Consider the following 20594-nt stretch of genomic DNA (forward strand, 5'->3'; position numbering starts at 1 on the left):
CGTTTTGGACCATGTGGCACACTATCCAGCAAGCAGGTGCCTCAGTTTTGCAGACCCAAGCAACTGGAATGGCCCAAGGGAATGCACACATATCAGTAAGATCCAAGAGATGGCTGGTTTTGGGAAGTGGTGGAGACCATTTTGTCTCTGGGTGATTGCCATCCAGGCCCTAAAGAAATTCTTTGGTGTGGTGATATGGCACATGCTCCCAGACTTGAACTGACCTGGCCTGCCTTATTGTAGCTGTTTTGTGGATGTTGACTATACCACTTGTTGCAGTCTTTCTTAGTATAATATGTTGATTTTGAGTTTTTTTAGTTATTTATTTGCTAGGATATAAGCAGCTCAATGACAAACAGCACAGCTGCCAGCAAGCCTCCAGGTACTCTGCGCATTGGGGTGCCTGCCAGTCAGTGTGGCTCCCTTATTGGAAAAGGGTGGCTGCAAGATCAAGGAGATTCGAGAGGTCTGTAGTGTATTTTATGTACTGTTCAGCACCACACTGGAGTGGCAAGTGACGGTGGGGAGTGGATGTGAAGTGATTATGTTTTCCTTAAGCCTGACTGTCCCTTTTGGTCTTGCAGGAGTTAGATGTGAAGTGATTTTTTTTTTCACATGCTTTATTCAATCTTTTTGCTCTAGTCAACCGGTGCGCAGTACAAGTGGAAGGAGATATGCTTCCCAACTCCACAGAGCGTGCGATCACCATTGCTGGCACTCCGCAGTCTAGATTGAGTGCGTTAAGCAGATCTGTGTGGTCATGCTGTGAGGTAAATGGACTCTCAAGGTCTTGAAAAAAACACTGTGATGCACGACGGTCTGTTGCATTTTAGTTTAAAAAAAAAAAACTAAACTTAACTGATGACCAATATGATTTTGTAACATTTGAATGATACAATCTGCTGTGTGGTTTTATACCCCCCCCCCCCCGTGCAGTCTCCACCTAAAGGGGTCACAATCCCCTACCGACCCAAGCCTTCAGGGTCTCCAGTCATCTTCGCAGGTGGACAGGTACACATGACACTCGTCGATGAGGATTCCACTCTAATGTTCATAAGCAGTATTTGCTGCCATTTGGTATCATTTAAGCGGTCAGGTGTCTTGGATGTATGTTTTAGAGGGACATTAAATACTATAAAATCTGCATTGATTTGGCTTTCGTTAATCATGTTGATGACTTCCCTACTGAGTATCACTTTGTGATGTGAGGAGGAGCTTGAGGGAAGGAATGTAAGTGTAGCAGTACATGAGGGGTGAGCATGATCAATCTGTGGTTGGAGCACTGACCTTGCTATGCAGAAGGTTGCTGGTTTAAGTCCCAGCTGGGACCAGCACCTGATGACTCCCCCTCCTTCCCACCTAGCAGTGAAAGGGGTACCTGACTAATGGGTGGTGTAAGGGATAAGCCCGCGACGAAAGGAATGGGCCACTTTGTAGGGCTGTCACGATTAGGAATTTCTTGAGACGATTAATTGTCAGACAAATAATTGCGATTGACGAATATATGGTCTATTTTTTTTTTTCTTTTTTCCCTTCTTTATATTCTACTATCGTAGTATAATTATACAACTCTGGAAGAACGTTGGCTTCTGTGAGTGGAGAAACTGGGAATAGTGCAACGTTTTATTTTTATCTTCATTTTACATACAGTCCCAACTTTTATGATTTGTGGTTGTTTCTGTTGCATTTCTGAAATTGTTTCTCCACATCAGTCATATTTTGTGCTTAAACACTACATTAAGGTCAAGATTGAGCAAATAAATACTTTTGGAAAATAACAGCTGTTAAAGTTCAGAGTTCTCACCTGCTTTTTGTGATCTGTGCGTCTGAACATCACCACAGCTTCTCCACATTCATTCATATATTCTCATTTTTTAAATAAGTTTTAAAGATATTTGACCGTTTATTTCATCTCATGATCTCATAAATTCAGTATACGACGCGCACATGTTGTGAACAGGACGGTAACGGCAGAATCACACCGGGAGAGAAAGTTCAGAGAGAAGTAAAAGCAGCTCCACGTTTTGGTTTTGTTTTTTTAACATGTTCACTCTGGTTAAAATCCTCTCTCTGCTCCGCGCTCGCTGTCTCACGTGCACTGATGGTTGTCAGCAGCATGTCACGCCTCCATTCAGGAATCTCCCTCCCCCACCCCTCCCTCGCAGTCTGCAGCCTGTTGACTCTGTGTGCGCGCGCGCACACACACACACACAGCTCCTTTGGTAAACTCTGCATTTTACACGGCTTTGAAGAAAACGGCCGCTGTTTTAATCGGCCGTCTTATCCAAACGGCAGGACAGATCGCTCCTCAGCCTCCATGTTATTGTCCTGCCTTAAGACGACAGCGAAACAGAGTGAGCGAGGCAGCAGCACAATGACGTCAGATTCTGAGTCGTTTTATGCTTTGTGGTAAAATCAATAATTCACGGTAATTGCGAATATGAAAAATAATTGCGTTGGTGAATATTGTAATAATTGTGACTGTGCTACCACTTTGTCTCATCATACTGTGGCCCAGCACATCTGCTTCTCTAACCAGTACATCCTGAGACTCATGAATGAGCATGAGACCCCCATTAAGGAGGAAGAGTCTAAGGATGCACCGATCCACATATTTTCACTTCCAATCCAGATATACCGGAATTTGGATATCTGCCGATATGATACTATTCCAATACCAGAGCTCTGTTTGCTTTAGTATTATTATTGTTTTTATATGAGGTTATTTTGTATCCCTGATTATCCAGTTTTATGATGAAGTTGTATAGAGGAGGGTTTTCTTAAGTGTGCTTGTTTTTTTGTTTTTTTTTCCCCACAGCCAGATCATGGGAGATGAGCTTTACATGACCATAACAATCAGATAACTGTAATCATCGGATCTCTCGCGTTGACATGCACTTTAGTAATTTGATAATCAGAAAAACCTGGTTTACATGAGTTCTGTTCATAAGTTGGATTTCTTTCAAAGTGGAGAAAAGAGAAATGGCAGGTCTTGTAGTCCATGGCCCAAGCAGGTTTTCCGTACCACTTAGGGTGACTAAACGGCACTTAGAATCCAGCCTCAGTGTACGTGGCCTACAGAAAAATGTATAAACCATCCCAGGGTGGTAACTGTAGCCACTTAGGGGTCAATGAAGAATTACAGAGAGGTAAAAAATGCTCCAATCATGTAGAAAACTATACTACATTATTTGTCTTATCATAATTATTCCAAAAAGGTATAGTTTGGACTAACTATTACTGAATGGTGTGGGTAAAAATGACACAAATGCGGACAAAGGTTAAAGTTGCTCCAATTTCAGTAAACAAGATGCACATTATTGTTTGGGTTAATAGGGTTCTAAAAGGAATAGTTTGCACCATCTGTCATGGTTAGTTATCATGTTACAGGGTAACATATGTCAGAAGTCATGTAATCCAATGGACATTGACCTTTACTTTGGAGACCAAACATTCACCACAGTATATAATTTCATTTATTAATCCTTTTTTATTTCAACCAATAACTTGCATAATTTTTGTTCTGAAATTGGAGCATTCATTGCTCTGCATGTTCTTGTAGCAAACTACAGCATGAGTGTTGGTATCCTTTTACTTTTTGTGGAATTGTACTGTAATTATATGATTTTTTTTTGCTGTTGCAACATTTGTCTAAATTAAATGTCAAAACAAACTAGTTACAATGCAGGAACTTTATCAAGCTGAAAATTTTAGGGATGATAAAGACTGGGTAATCTTACTGCAGTACCAGAATTGTATATAATGTAAAAAAGGAAAATGGATTTTGGCCTGAAACTCCCACACTGTTATTGACCGCTGACTCACCAATTGCTGTCCATTTACTGAGACTCTGCTTTGGATGAGCCTTTAATTGTTTCGACTACTAGGCTCCAACATGTAAATGATTGCTGAGCTGCAACATTTCTTTCTCTCTGCATGTTTTACAATGCTTTGTTTTATTTATTTATTTGGTTGCTGGTAGTATGGCCAAAGCAGATGGTCACCGCTCTGACTGTGGTCTGTTTGACGTTCCTACTGTCATCAAAAACCTTGAGGAATATTACTACAACCCCTGGCAAAAATTATGGAATTACCGGCCTCGGAGGATGTTCATTCAGTTGTTTAATTTGTAGAAAAAAAGGAGATCACAGACATGACACAAAACTAAAGTCATTTCAAATGGCAACTTTCTGGCTTTAAGAAACACTATAAGAAATCAGGAAAAAAAATTGTGGAAGTCAGTAACGGTTACTTTTTTAGACCAAGCAGAGGGAAAAAAATATGGAATCACTCAATTCTGAGGAAAAAATTATGGAATCATGAAAAACAACGCTCCAACACATCACTAGTATTTTGTTGCACCACCTCTGGCTTTTACAACAGCTTGCAGTCTCTGAGGCATGGTCTTAATGAGTGACAAACAATACTCTTCATCAGTCTGGCTCCAACTTTCTCTGATTGCTTGTCATGGACCATTTTCTTCGACTTCCACCAAAGATTTTCAATTGGATTAAGATCCGGACTATTTGCAGGCCATGACATTGACCCTGTGTGTCTTTTTTGCAAGGAATGTTTTCACAGTTTTTTGCTCTGACAAGATGCATTATCATCTTGAAAAATGATTTCATCATCCCCAAACATCCTTTCAATTGATGGGATAAGAAAAGTGTCCAAAATATCAATGTAAACCTGTGCATTTATTGATGATGTAATGACAGCCATCTCCCCAGTGCCTTTACCTGACATGCAGCCCCATATCATCAATGACTGTGGACATTTACATGTTCTCTTCAGGCAGTCATCTTTATAAATCTCATTGGAATGGCACCAAACAAAAGTTCCAGCATCATCACCTTGCCCAATACAGATTCGAGATTCATCACTGAATATGACTTTCATCCACAGTCCACGATTGCTTTTCCTTAGCCCATTGCAACCCTTGTTTTTTTTCTGTTTAGGTGTTAATGATGGCTTTCGTTAGCTTTTCTGTATGTAAATCCCATTCCCTTTAGGCGGTTTCTTACAGTTCGGTCACAGACGTTGACTCCAGTTTCCTCCCATTCGTTCCTCATTTGTTGTGCATTTTCGATATTTGAGACATATTGCTTTAAGTTTTCTGTCTTGACTCTTTGATGGTTTCCTTGGTCTACGAGTATGTTTGCCTTTAACAACCTTCCCATGTTGTTTGTATTTGGTCCAGAGTTTAGACACAGCTGACTGTGAACAACCAACATCTTTTGCACATTGTGTGATGATTTACCCTCTTTTAAGAGTTGATAATACTTTCCTTTGTTTCAATTGACATCTCTCGTGTTGGAGCCATGATCATGTCAGTCCACTTGGTGCAACAGCTCTCCAAGGTGTGATCACTCCTTTTTAGATGCAGACTAACGAGCAGATCTGATTTGATGCAGGTGTTAGTTTTGGGTATGAAAATTTACAGGGTGATTCCATAATTTATTCCTCAGAATTGAGTCATTCCATATTTTTTTCCCTCTGCTTGGTCTAAAAAAGTAACCGTTACTGACTGCCACAGTTTTTTTTTTTCTGATTTCTTATAGTGTTTCTTAAAGCCAGAAAGTTGCCATTTGAAATGACTAGTTTTGTGTCATGTCTGTGATCTGCTTTTTTTCTACAAAATTAAACAACTGAATGAACATCCTCCGAGGCCGGTGAGTCCATAATTTTTGCCAGGGGTTGTGTATATGAATAATATTAGATTTTGAATATTGACAAATATAGATGGACAGACTGGAGCAAACACCATAGGCCTTGGTCCCACCAAATAATAAAGCCACAAATAATGAGCCACGTATGGATTTGTCAGTGATTATTCGAATAATGATAGATTTATAAATCTGTCACGTATCTGCTATAACGAAGCCTCTCTGTACCTCGCATGTGCCAGCTATCAGCCTCTAATGAGCCACAACAGACCTGTCATTTGAGCCCCGTCCATCCTCAAATGGCTTATGTCACCGCATATGATCCATGTAGCACCATGTAACGCAACGTTGGTATGCATTTAGGCATGGGTTTGGTCCAAACCTCCAGCTCTCCCACATCTGGGCCCAATCTCAATTCTCTTTTGTTCCCCTTCTCCTTGGCCCTACCTCTACGCCTACCCCTTTAAAACAAGGGGTAAGGCAAAGGGGTATGCCTCTAGCCCATTGAATTGAGACACCCCACTGCCTTACGGGGAAAAAAAACTGCTCCCCTCAAACTGCCATCTTCACTGTTTGTCAACATGGCAACCGAAGCGCAGCTTGTTGCAGTAGTCTGTTTGCTCCTTTTTATTTTCTCGCCTTTCTGTGTAAATGCAAAGGAATAGAAGTCACAGATTTCTTCGATGCATTGCAATCATGTCGGAGAATTTTGTGGTATTAATAATTAGTCATTTATAATAATAATATCATTAATAATTAATTACTGTTAATAATTCAGTCATTAATTTATATTGTTAATTGATTAATCATTGATTAGTAATTAATTTAGTAATTAAAATAAACACTTGAAATATATCAGTCTGTATGGAATGAATGTATACATTATACAAGTTTCACTTTTTGAATGGAATTACTGAAATAAATCAACTTTTCATGATGACATTGCTGTCATAGGCAATTTCCTTTTTTTTTTTTTTTTTTTTTTGGCAAGTTATAACTTTCTAAACAGTGTAATTTGTAATGAAAGCCACTTACATTTGTTCAGCTCTTTCGGCACCATGTTTGTTTCTTTGGAGACAGCGGTAAGCTCCTCTTACCCCCTAAACGGAGTGTGCATCCAGATTCACTCCGTTTGGAGGGGTTTGTAGCTCTCCGCCTCGCTCCAAAAAGAGAATTGAGACGCCCCTCTGTCTCGTGCCCGCGCAAAACGGAGGGAAGGGGTAAGGGGAAGGTCCTCTCTAATTCCAGAAGTGATTAAAGGTGTTTTCAACGTCCAGACTCTGACGGAAAATGATTAATCTGCTACAAAATAATTATTTTATATACAGCGCACAAACCAGGTGTGATTGTCACGAAGTGCGCAAGATGGCTGAGCCAGAATAGCCTGTTCTGTGCTTGGATAACGGGCTTTTAACAACCTCGTCCTCACAACAAACATGCCTCTAAAATCCTCGTAGTACCTTGTATACAAACTGCCCACGCTGTTGTTGCTAAATTTTGAAGTTCTTGAAATTAGCACCACACTCAGAGATGAGCCTCGTTAGCCAAATATTCTGCCTCAGAGCCACTATTCCCCCACGATTGTTGAATAACTGTACTCATACCAAAAAAAAGACATGCTTCGTGGCTCATTACTCATCTTTCATAATTCGGTGGGACCAGGGCTATATTACTCATCTTTCATACTTCGGTGGGACCAGGGCTATATATATATATATATATATATATATATAGACATATATATATATATATATATATATATATATATACATACATACATACATACATACACACACAACACCTCATGCATGTGATGGGAGCAACGGCTGTGATTCAGTGGCAGTGCTAAGAGAATGGAATTCTTGATTACCGTTACCCCTCTTGATGACAAAATTGGCGTGATTGTGCTTGTCACCCACGTCACTCTGCGGGTCAGGCCTGCATCGCTGCAGTAGCATTATGTCGCATGGCTCTGGGGACGATCCACATTCAGGGCTTGACCCCTGTGTATAGTACCTGCTGGCAGACCTAGTTCATTTGTTTGTTTATTTATTTTGAATGTTCACTTATGTGTATACTGATTTGATTTCCCCCCCTCCCCTTTCCTGTATTTTCCATTTTCTCCACTTCTCTCCCTGCCTCTTCTCTCTCTCAGTCTTGCTCTGCTGCTATCTCTCCACAGCTCACGAAGCTTCACCAGTTGGCTACGCAGCAGAGCCCCTTCCCCATTGCTGCAAACACCCAGGGATTTACTGGTACACAGCTAGACAGGGCCACTGGCCTTTCAATGCACAGGTTTAACTTGACAGATCAAAACATCTTGCACAGTCAGCATGATATTCTTAAACCCTAAAGTCCCCAAATTTTGGGACTTGCCCTGTTTTGGAACATTTGAACACTCATAACTAACCAATGCTGACACCAACATACACTTATTATACATCAAAATTTCAAGTGAGGTCTCCTCTACAAAATTATCTACTTCAATCACATATGAACTAACCACAGTTGAAATGCCAAACAAATAAAGACATAAATCGTAATTCATTTTTTGGGGAAAAAAACCTAATTTACTCCTACCAAGTATTATTTACTTTCAGTTTTTTGTATCCGCTACATCCCCTAGGGCCTGTCTTTTATCTGATCCAAACTTGTGCATTTTTGACCTTGTACAAGCTCAGAAATAAATCATAATGTATGGGTATGTGATTTTGGTGAAATAGGCTCTAGGGCTTAATGCAAAGTAAAGAGCAGGCCTTTGTGATGCTGACAAGCTTAAAAAAAACACTATTTTGGTCTTGCTGTCGTGTAGTTATTCGAAAAGAAGGGTGGATGATTGTGTTTGAGAGGAGGAAAATGGAACTGTTCATTTTACTCATGAACAACCTAATATGATTTGAAGAACTTGCTGTTATAAAATGGGGAGAGATTACATTTTACATGCATAAAGTGACCAAAGAACTGGAACAGCTGCACATGTGCTGTAATACAAACCATTGCAGATGTCCTATAACGGAGACTAGGCTACACATTTGGGTAGCTATGATCCTGATGTAATTTTTAAAGGGCTATAAGCAACTTTGATGTATAAGTCATGTTGATGATATTTTCAGAATACTTTCTTAACTTTGTCACAGTTCCTATTAAAGCTAGTACAAAATTAGCATATGCCAAAGCAAATATATTGTAAGTTTAATATTTTTGGGTTCAAAATTGGTGGTGACACAAAACAAGCTTGAAGGCGTCAACTTAGATACTGGAAAAATGTAATGTGTTGTGTGTTTTTAAGGTATGGATGCTTCTGCCCAAACCACATCCCATGAGATGACCATTCCTAATGATGTAAGTGCTTCCAAGTATTTGTAGTTTTTAATCCCACCCTGGTGAACAATTCACAGAGGAATATGTGGAATTTGAAATTAAATTTGAAAAGTAATCAAACATGGGTATATTTGGCACACAAAGGATGTTTTTACTATTACATTTGTCAGCCTTTAGCATTGTAATATTTCCATTCATCTCCACTGTAGCTTATTGGGTGCATCATCGGTCGCCAAGGAGCCAAGATCAATGAGATTAGACAAATGTCCGGTGCCCAGATCAAGATTTCAAATCCAGTGGAGGGAACAAATGATCGCCATGTCACCATCACAGGCACGGCTGCCAGTGTCAGTCTGGCAGAATACCTCATGAGCGCCAGGTGAGATTGTTTGGGGAAATATTGGCAACTCCTTGGAGCTGATTTAATCACATACATAAGATGATAAGAATGTTGTACAACAATCTCACATCTGTCTACATGAATGTAGAACATGTTTCAGTCCAGTGGTTCCCAAATCTTTCCTGTGTTGCCCTCCCCTCTGGTATACAATATTCACTGTCCCAAAAATATAATTAAGTTGGTGAAAGAATAAAGAAGTAAATGGCAGCATGGTGGATTAGCGGTTAGCATTGTTGCCTCACAGCTAGAAGGTCATGGGATCGATTGCCATTTTTGGCCTTTCTGTGTTGAGTTTGCACGTTCTCCCCCATGTTTGTGTGGGTTTCCTCCCACTTTTAAAGACATGCAGCTACAGTGGGGTAAAAAAGTATTTAGTCAGTCCCTGATTATGCAGGTTCTCCTACTTAGAAAGATGAGAGAGGTCTGTAATTTTCAACATAGGTACACTTAACTATGAGAGACAAAATGAAGAAAAAAAAAAAAATCCAGAAAATCACATTGTAGGATTTTTAAAGAATTTAATTGTAAGCCATGGTGGAAAATAATAAGTATTTGGTCACCCACAAACAAGCAAGTTTTCTGGCTCTCACAGACCTGTAACAATTTCTTTAAGAAGTTCTGTTGTCCTCCACCTGTTACCTGCATTAATGGCATCTGTTGGAACTCATCTGTATAAAAGACACCTATCCACAGCCTCAAATAGTCAGACTTCAAACTCAACCATGGCCAAGACCAAAGAGCTGTCGAAGGACACCAGGAAGACAATTGTTGATGTGCACCAGGCTGGCAAGAGTGAATCTACAATAGTCAAGCAGGTTGGTGTGAATAAATCAACCGTGGAAGCAATTGTAAGAAAATGTAAGACATACAAGACCATTGATAATCTCCTCGATCTGGGGCTCCACGCAAGATGTCATCCCATGGGGTCATGATCAGAACCGTGAACAAAAATCCCAGAACTACACGGAGAGACCTGATGAATGACCTGCAGAGAGCTGGGACCAAAGTAACAAAGGCTACACACTGCACACACAGGGACTCCAATCCTGCAGTGCCAGGCGTGTCCCCCTGCTTAAGCCAGTATGTGTCCAGGCCCGTCTGAAGTTTGCCAGAGAGAATATGGATGATCCAGAAGAGGATCGGGAGATTATCATGTGGTCAGATGAAACCAAAATAGAAAATTTTGGCAAAAACTCAACTTGTTGTGTTTGGAGGAAAAAGAATGCTGAGTTTCATTCCGAGAACACCATACCTACTGTGAAGCATGGGGGGTGGAAACATCATGCTTTGGGGCTGTTTTTCTGCAAAGGGGACAGGACGACTGATCCGAGTTAAGGGAAGAATGAACGTGGCTATGTATAGTGAGATTTTAAGCCAAAACCTCCTTCCATCAGTGAGAGCATTGGAGAGGCAACGTGGCTGGGTCTTCTGGCATGACAATGATCCCAAACACACCGCTCGGGCAACGAAGGAGTGGCTCCGTAAAAAGCTTTTCAAGGTCCTGGTGTCATCCCGGTCTCCAGACCTCAACCCCATAGAAAAAATGTTGAGGGGGTTGACAGTCCATGTTGCCCAGCAACAGCCCCAAAACATCACTGCTCTAGAGGAGATCTGCGTGGAGAATGGGCCAAAATACCAGCTACAGTGTGTGCAAACCTGGTGAAGACTTACAGGAAACGTTTGACCTCTGTCATTGCCAACAAAGATTGTTACAAAGTATTGAGTTGAACTTTAATTATTGACCAGATACTTATTTTCCACCATAATTTACAAATAAATTCTTTAAAAATCCTACAATGTGATTTCCTGGAATTTTTTTTTTTCTCATTTTGTCTCTCATAGTTGAAGTGTACCTATATTGAAAATTACAGCCCTCTCTCATCTTTCTAAGTAGGAGAACTTGCACAATCAGGGGCTGACTAAATATTTTTTTTGCCCCACTATAGGTGAATTGGAAACTTTGTAATTGTCCAGGTCTCCCTTGCAAAAGAGATCTTGATCTCAATTGGATTAACCTGGTTAAATAGATTATATTAAATATGGAAATATAAAGCATATTAAAAAAAATTGGAAATATAGAGAGAGTGCATAATATATGCACTTGATGGTTCCTCTCCGGAATCCATCACCTTATCATGGTGGAGAGGTTTGTGTGCTGCTATGAACCTGAGAGCTGTGTTGTCTGAAGCCTCTGTGGGCTCACCACCTGCAGGGGAAACCGCTGGTGTTGGGTGCGCTGTCCCATGGTTGGCAGTGAAAGTCCAGGACCTCTGACTGTTTGTGCGTATGCATTGAACAGCAGTTTGGAGTGTTCGGCCTTCTTGGAGTCCTTGAATGGAGTCCCGTATGGGGCTCTGTTGTGAGACTCCATTGTTCTGCTGGGGGACTTCAACGCACACGTGGGCAATGACAGGGACACCTGGAGAGGCATGATTGGGAGGAACGGCCTCCCCAAGCTAAACTCGAATGGTTGTTTGTTATTGGACGTCTGTGCTGGTCACGGATGTCAGTAACCAACACCATGTTCGAACATAAGGATGCTCATGAGTGTACATGGTACCAGAGCACCCCAGGCTGAAGATCAATGATCGATTTTGTGATCGTATCCTCTGATCTGAGGCCACATGTTCTGGACATTTGGGTGAAGAGAGAGGCAGATCTGTCAACTGATCACCATCTGGTGGTGAGTTGGATCAGAGGATGGGGAGGACTTTAGACAGACCTGGTAAGCCCAAACGGATAGTGCAGGTGAACTGGAAATGTCTGGAGGAGCCCGCTGTCTGACAGATCTTCAACTCACACCTCCGGCAGAGCTTTTCTAGCATCCCTGTGGATGTTGGGGACATTGAACCAGAATGGGCAATGTTCAAAGCTTCCATTGCTGAAGCTGCAGCAGGGAGCTGTGGCCTGAAGGTCTTGGGTGCATCAAGGGGCGGCAACCCTCGAACGCCGTGGTGGACAACGGTGGTCAGGGAAGCCGTCCGACTGAAGGAGTCCTACCGGGATATGTTATCTTGGAGGACTCTGGAGGCAGTTGCAGTGTACCGACAGGCCCGAAAGGCAGCAGCCTTTGCTGTGGGGGAGGAAAAGTAGCGGGTGTGGGCGTTTGGAGCAACCATGGAGAAGGACTTTCGGTCTGCACCAAGGTGCTTCTGGTGGACTGTGAGGCACCTCAGGAGGGGAAAACGGGGAACCATCCAAGTTGTCTACAGTAAAGATGGGACTCTGTTGACCTCAACTGAGGATGTAATCTGGCGGTGGAAGGACCACTATGAGGATCTCCTGCATCAGACCGGAGCACCCTCTATAGTAGGGGCAGAGCTGGAAGCTGATGGAGGATTTTCATCAGTTTCTCTGGCGGAAGTCACTGATGTAGTCAAACAACTCTGCAGTGGCGAGGCAAGGGGTTGATGAGATCCTCCAGAAATGCTGAAGGCTCTGGGTGTGGAGGGATTGTCTTGGATGCGTTTAAGTCTGGGACAGTGCCTAGGGAGTGGCAAACTGGGGTGGTGGTCCCCATATTTAAAAAGGGGGACAAGAGACTGTGTGCTTGCTACAGGGGCATCACACTACTCTGCCTTCCTGGTAAAGTCTTCTCCAGGGTGCTGGAAAGGAGGGTTCGATAGTCGAACCTCTGATTGAAGAGGAACAATGCGGGTTCCGTCCTGGTCGTGGAACAACCGACCAGCTCTTCACTCTCACAAGGATCCTGGAGGGTGCCTGGGATTATGCCCATCCAGTCTGCATGTGCTTTGTGGACTTGGAGAAGGCATATGATCAGGTACCCCGGGAGATACTGTGGAAGATACTTCTCAGGACCATCCAATCTCTTTACTCACAAAGCGAGAGCTGTGTTCGGGTGATCTGCAGCACGTTGGACTCGTTTCTGGTGGGGGTCGGCCTCCACCAGGGCTGCGCCTTGTCACCAATCCTGTTTGTGATATTCATGGACAGGATATTGAGGCGTAGTCGGGGGAGGAGGGTTTCCCGTTTGGTGGGCTCAGGGTCTAGTCACTGCTTTTTGCAGATGTGGTCCTGTTGGCTTCATCGACCTGTGACCTCCAACACTCACTGGATCAGTTCGCAGCTGAGTGTGAAGCGGCTGGGATGAGGATCAGCACCTCTAAATCTGAGGCCATGGTTCTCAGCAGGAAACGGATGGATTGCCTACTACAGGTAGGGAATACGGTCTTGACCCAAGTGAAGGAGTTCAAGTACCTCGGGGTCTTGTTCACGAGCATGGGGACAATGGAGCGTGAGATTGGCCAGAGAATTGGCGCTGCAGGGGCGGTGTATCATTCACTCTACTGTACTGTTGTGATGAAAAGGGAGCTGAGCCAAAAGGCGAAGCTCTCGATCTACTGGTCAGTCTTTGTTCCTATTCTGGCCTGTGGGTCATGACATAAAGAACTAGATCACAGGTACAAGTGGCCGAAATGGACTTCATTAGGAGGGTGGCTGGTGTCTCCCTTAGAGAGAGGGTGAAAAGTTCAGTACTCTGTGGGGAGCTTGGAGTAGAGCCATTGCTCCTTTGCATCGAAAGGAGCCAGCTGAGGTGGTTCTGACATCTGGTAAGGATGCCGCTTGGGCGCCTCGCTAGGGAGGTGTTCCAGTCATGTCCATCTGGGTGGAGACCCCGGGGAAGACCCAGGACTAGCTAGAGAGATTATGTCTCCACACTTGCCTGGGAACTCCTCGGGATCACCCAGTCAGAGGTGGTCAGTGTGGCATGGGAACGGGAAGTCTGCGGTCCACTGTTAGAGCTGCTGCCCCACGACCTGATCCCGGATAAGCGGTTGAAGATGATGATGTGCATATTATAACAGTTGAGCATTTTATTTTCACATTTATCATGCAGTTTCATTTGTATATTCAACAGTTTGGACAAATTTATTCATAAAATTTCCTGTTATTTTCATTTTGACAGATTAGTCCTCAAGTATTTTATTTTTATTAAATAAAATTACATTTTATTAAATTTTATTACAGAGATTAGAGCATGCCATAGGTATTAAGGCACTGCGCTGCGGTGGTTTGAATCATATTTGTCTAATAGATTACAATTGTTCATGTAAATGGGGAATCTTCTTCACAGACTAAAGTTAATTATGGAGTTCCACAAGGTTCTGTGCTAGGACCAATTTATTCACTTTATACATGCTTCCCTTAGGCAGTATTATTAGACGGTATTGCTTAAATTTTCATTGTTACGCAGATGATACCCAGCTTTATCTATCCATGAAGCCAAAGGACACACACCAATTAGCTAAACTGCAGGATTGTCTTACAGACATAAAGACATGGATGACCTCTAATTTCCTGCTTTTAAACTCAGATAAAACTGAAGTTATTGTACTTGGCCCCACAAATCTTAGAAACATGGTGTCTAACCAGATCCTTACTCTGGATGGCATTACCCTGACCTCTAGTAATACTGTGAGAAATCTTGGAGTCATTTTTGATCAGGATATGTCATTCAAAGCGCATATTAAACAAATATGTAGGACTGCTTTTTTGCATTTACGCAATATCTCTAAAATCAGAAAGGTCTTGTCTCAGAGTGATTCTGAAAAACTAATTCATGCATTTATTTCCTCTAGGCTGGACTATTGTAATTCATTATTATCAGGTTGTCCTAAAAGTTCCCTAAAAAGCCTTCAGTTAATTCAAAATGCTGTAGCTAGAGTACTGACGGGGACTAGAAGGAGAGAGCATATCTCACCCATATTGGCCTCTCTTCATTGGCTTCCTGTTAATTCTAGAATAGAATTTAAAATTCTTCTTCTTACTTATAAGGTTTTGAATAATCAGGTCCCATCTTATCTTAGGGACCTCGTAGTACCATATCACCCCAATAGAGCGCTTCGCTCTCAGACTGCAGGCTTACTTGTAGTTCCTAGGGTTTGTAAGAGTAGAATGGGAGGCAGAGCCTTCAGCTTTCAGGCTCCTCTCCTGTGGAACCAGCTCCCAATTCAGATCAGGGAGACAGACACCCTCTCTACTTTTAAGATTAGGCTTAAAACTTTCCTTTTGCTAAAGCTTATAGTTAGGGCTGGATCAGGTGACCCTGAACCATCCCTTAGTTATGCTGCTATAGACGTAGACTGCTGGGGGGTTCCCATGATGCACTGTTTCTTTCTCTTTTTGCTCTGTATGCACCACTCTGCATTTAATCATTAGTGATCGATCTCTGCTCCCCTCCACAGCATGTCTTTTTCCTGGTTCTCTCCCTCAGCCCCAACCAGTCCCAGCAGAAGACTGCCCCTCCCTGAGCCTGGTTCTGCTGGAGGTTTCTTCCTGTTAAAAGGGAGTTTTTCCTTCCCACTGTAGCCAAGTGCTTGCTCACAGGGGGTCGTTTTGACCGTTGGGGTTTTACATAATTATTGTATGGCCTTGCCTTACAATATAAAGCGCCTTGGGGCAACTGCTTCCTGCCCAGGCTGAGTAGTTGATTGCTAATTGCGACAGAATGATTTTCAATTAGACAGGATCAAAGTGCTTCCAGCTGTTGATACTACAGTTTTCAGTCTGACTTTGCTTTCACAATTTTTACTACTTCATGGTTGTCTAATGGGGTGGGAAATGGTGTGTTTTCTTTTACAGCGCCACATTCATCTGATGTATTTTGCACAGTGCCTTTTATGAAATTATCATATTTAAAGCAAAAGTTCTGCCGTATGACTGCAGGCTTGTTTAGGCACCAGTCTGTTTACCTCATGAGTAAAACATGAGTCTAATGAAAGAGGGGGTGAATTATTTTATACAGTTTGAATTACCGCACCACGAAAAATCGCGCTGACAGGCAGGCATGCATGATCCCAGTGCGAGGGTTCGTGCATGCAACGTTGTCGGTCAAGCAGGAATACAGTGCGAGGTGCAACATATCACACCGCTGATGGAGTAAATAAAAACCAGCTGGTACCTGTGGAACCACATTGCGCCGCTGATGTGGAATCAAAAAACAAAAACATACCACCCACGGGATTCATACCTACAGTTTACTGATTGCCAGCCCAAAACTTTACCACTGAGCTACCATCACTGGTCTGTAAATGGTGTGGGGAAAATGCCTGAAATCAACAAGAGATGGGCCTATTTAAAAACATAAATAAATAAAACCATACACCATTATTTAAAAAAAAAAAACAGCATTTTATTTTGAATCCCTCTTATCAAGCGGGCAATACAAATATGATCCATCTGTTCCTCTGTAGATGACCCATGGTCACAGACATGCAGTCGTGAAATGACATGAATGAGAAGCAGTTTGTTCTTCTCATGTCCACATCTGCTGGCGCGTGTCGTGACTGACACGTGTGTCTTGTGGACAGCGCGCCAGAACTGACACCTAATCATATGGAACAGAGCTCACGTGGGTGACATGAAACTCAGATCGCCTGCTGCGTGTTCTGATCTGATGGCCCATTTCATCCTGGGGGCAGCATATCAATAGGCTGCAGCAAAGGAGCGCGAGCAAGGTCACTGCAGCACACAGCATATATTGCCACAGCGATAATATGTTTTTATTTATGTCCACGTGATGACAGCAAACAGACACATGCGTGTCACAGTGAGCAGTTGTTAGTCCATGTCTGGTCAAACACACAGTACGTGTTGTCCAGCTGGGATGCCCAGATCGACAGATCTCCACAGCTGCGTCTGTCGACGGCCACACCTCCTGTCAGTTTAGCAGGCACACCAAAGCCACACTCTTGGGGAACTTAGACAAATTTCACTGCCAGCATGACAATGATTGTCAGACTGTTGTCTTGCCAAGAGTGCAAATAGCCACACATTTTCGAAGTGCCAAAAGAGCGCTGTTAGATGTTTATGCGTCTCAGCTGGAATTTGACCAACACCTGCCACAGGAGGGATCGATGTGCTCTTACAGCGCACACTCTCTTTCAGCCACTGGTATGCGCAGATAGTTGTAGCAACATGTGTATGAGGCATTATTCCGCGTTCACATCAGGCATGACACGAGCGACTGCAGCAACAGGTTGCCATGTAATCCCTATGTAAGGATGCGTTTTGGCGCCAAGTCATGCAGCACAATGCGATGGACGCGAGTGAAGCGATTTTGAGCGATTCGCGTGTTTGTGGCGCGATATTGCGTCGCATCACGTCGTGTTGCCCTCCTCCCCAAGTTGAAAAATCTGAACTTTTTCGTCTCATCGCGCCGCGATGACCAATCAGGGAATGAATATGTAGTGACGTGGAGATGTCTGGAGTTTGACTGAAGAAGTGAACATGTCCTGTATCTGGTAGCAGCCTGTGAGCAGGACTTATGCCTCTTTTGTCCTTTATTTCACAATTATGACAGAGTTTTTGGAGCGAACAGCAGCGGGGAGCTGAGTTTCTTTCTCTTTTTAATTTACGTGCGCGCGCGAGTGAATCGTCCGTGGAGATTATTTTACTAATTAACTACACAGATGTATAATAAAACAAATGGTGACTGGTTTCTAAACACAATTATGACAATTATGAGTTTTTGGGGGGGAAGAGCGAGCTGCAGCAAGCAGCGGAGTTTCTTTTTTTTTTATTATTGTTTATATGTGCACGCGTGAACGGGACAGGAGGTCCTCAAACTGCATCCCGCAGAGGTGGAAAGACCTCTGAAAGCGGCCGTCATCCAGACGCAGCTCCTGCAGCAAATAATGATACTCTCTGTATTGGGAGCTTTCCACAACAACTCGCACCGTGTGATCAAGGTCAGTCATGTTAACTTGACTGACAACCTGAACCGGAGAGCGGAATGGAACCTCCTCCTATTTGATGACGCACCGGGGCGAATTTTCGCAGCAAAAGCAGAGCAACACACCGGGCGAAGGAGGTGCGTCTGTCGCCACGTGACCCCCGCGAATTTGTAGCGTCTGATCGCACCCGGTGTGAACATGGCATTAGAGGCAGGGATGATTTTACATGTTTTGCACACGATTCCTGCTTTGTGTGCACTTCGACCAAATTTCACGAAGGGGCCCTGACAGTATGTCATTTGGAAGTAGTTGGGCTTTAAACAAGACAATCATTTGTAGAATGTGTCAAATGAAAGTTACTCTGTAAAGAGATACTCAACAGACCTTTTCTATCACTTCAGTCAAAAACATAACATTTCCCCGAAACGTGGTAGGACGGTAGCAGTCAGCAACAACTCAACATGGGAAGAAAGACCCATTTTCACCTTGTTGAATGTGTTCGATGACCAAACTCTAAATGTGGAAAAGAATAGAGAAAGTTGAATGGAAATAAATTACAGCAAGGAAGTTACTACCTGTGACAACTGGGCAGAGGAAAGAAGACAAGGTGGTGAAATGAAGGCATACAGCAAAAGAATTGAGATTGTCTTAGAAGTAAACATAAACAGGAGTGGAAGCAGATGTGAGTTAAAATGGATAGTGAGGTGGCAACGGCTAAGGTGTGTGTGTGTGTGTATAGTGATCTGTACGTAAAATTGAACTCAAAGGAGGAAAAGGACTTGAACCCAATTGACTAGATAGGTAGGTATGTATACAGAGTGAATCAGGAAGCATGCCAGATTAGTAAGGATGAAGTCAGGATCGCTATGAAGCGTGAAAAGGCAGTTGGCCCAGATGATATACCACTGGAAACATGGCAGTGTAAGGAGAGATGGCATATGAGTTTTAACCGGATTGTTTAATGAAAGGTGAGAGGATGCCTGAGGAGTGGAGGAGAAAAGCACTGGCATGGATAAGAATAAGGGTGTCTTGATCTGCAGTAACTACAGAGGCATAGGGCTGAACACCTACGGTATGATACTGTGGGAAAGTAGTGGAAGCCAGTAGGTGTCATAGAAAAGGCTAGATTCCAGAAGGAGTTAATTGTGTTTTTGGATTTAAAGAAAGCTCATAATTAGGTACTAAGAGAAGAGTTGTGGTATTGTATGGGGAAGGTGAGAGTATATAAGAGTGGCGCAATATGTGGATTGTGTGACAGTAGTGACAGGTGTCGTACAAATGACAGCTGTGTTCCCAATGATGGGTATGTACTTTTGTGGTTAACGTTTCCGGGTAATTTTTGTTTCTCTGGCCAGTTTTTAACCGTTGTTCATACAGAAATGCTAACGCTCCCAGTCAGTCTTTGATCTTATATCATGTTTTTGACGGAATTCTTCCATTGACATTATTCCGTTTCCTAATCAAATGAATTTAAAAGGGTAAAAAGCATAGTAACATACTATGCCAGTATGCTAGCCATACAAAAGAGAAAATAAGTGCGGTTTAAGCCTGGACTTGAAAGTCTCTACAGAATCTGACTGTTTTATTGAAGGAGGGAGGTCATTCCACATAACGGACACAATAAGAGAGAGCTCTGTTACTGCAGACTTTTTATTTAACCTTGGGACATAAAGTAGTCCTGCACCCCGAGAATGCAGAGCCTGGGCCGGTACGTAGGGTTTAAATGGGTCATCTAAGTAGGGAGGTGCCATTCCGTGAACAATTTTATAGGTTAGTAGCAGAACCTTAAAATCTGATCACACAGGGACAGGAAGCCAGTGAAGAGATGCCACAATGGGTGTAATGTGGTCAAACTTTTTGCTTCCTGCATTAGTCTGGCAGCAGCATTTTGAACAAATTGGAGAGCCCTAATGCTGGACTACTGGACACCTCTGCTGTCTCCTCTCAACGCGAAGGAGCAGCAGCGCTACTCTGAGCTCCACGTGAATGACCGAGCTTCTCACCCAATCTCTAAGGTAGACCCCAGCCACCCTCCTGAGGAAACCCAATTCAGCTGCTTGTACCTGCAATGTAGTTCTTTCGGTCGTGACTATAGATGAGAGTAGGAATGAAGATTGACTGGTAGATAGAGCTTTTCCTTGCAGCTCCACTCCCTTTTTTATTAATTACAACAGTAGGGTAGAGCAAATGCAACACCGCCCCTGCTGCGCTGATTCTCCTGCCAATCTCATGCTCCATTGTCCCCTCACTCGTGAACAAGACCACGAGGTACTTGGAATACTTTATTTGGGGCAAGATCTCATTCCCTACCCGGAGTAGGCAATCCATCGGTTTCCTGCTGAGAACCATGGCCTCTGAATTAGAAGGGCTGATCCTCATCTCAGCCACTCCACACTCTGCTGTGAACCGATCCACTAAGTGCTGGAGATCACAGGATAATGATGCTAACTGGACCACATCATCTGCAAAAAGCAGTGATGAGACCGTTAGCCCACTAAACTGAAGACGCTT

At 43.0% G+C, this 20594-nt stretch overlaps 1 protein-coding gene across 1 annotated transcript in view; it reads left to right on the top strand.

Moving 5' to 3' along the window:
* Positions 1-20594, top strand: part of LOC117506628 (poly(rC)-binding protein 2-like) — a 33188-nt gene that overhangs the window by 7971 nt on the left and 4623 nt on the right. Inside the window, exons 4-9 of the mRNA XM_034166156.1 lie at positions 334-466; positions 643-770; positions 937-1011; positions 7822-7921; positions 8956-9008; positions 9197-9366. Of these exons, the coding sequence (XP_034022047.1) occupies positions 334-466; positions 643-770; positions 937-1011; positions 7822-7921; positions 8956-9008; positions 9197-9366 (659 nt within the window). The remainder of the gene's footprint in view (positions 1-333; positions 467-642; positions 771-936; positions 1012-7821; positions 7922-8955; positions 9009-9196; positions 9367-20594) is intronic.

Source organism: Thalassophryne amazonica, chromosome 3, assembly GCF_902500255.1.
Source record: "Thalassophryne amazonica chromosome 3, fThaAma1.1, whole genome shotgun sequence".
NCBI lineage: Eukaryota > Metazoa > Chordata > Actinopteri > Batrachoidiformes > Batrachoididae > Thalassophryne > Thalassophryne amazonica.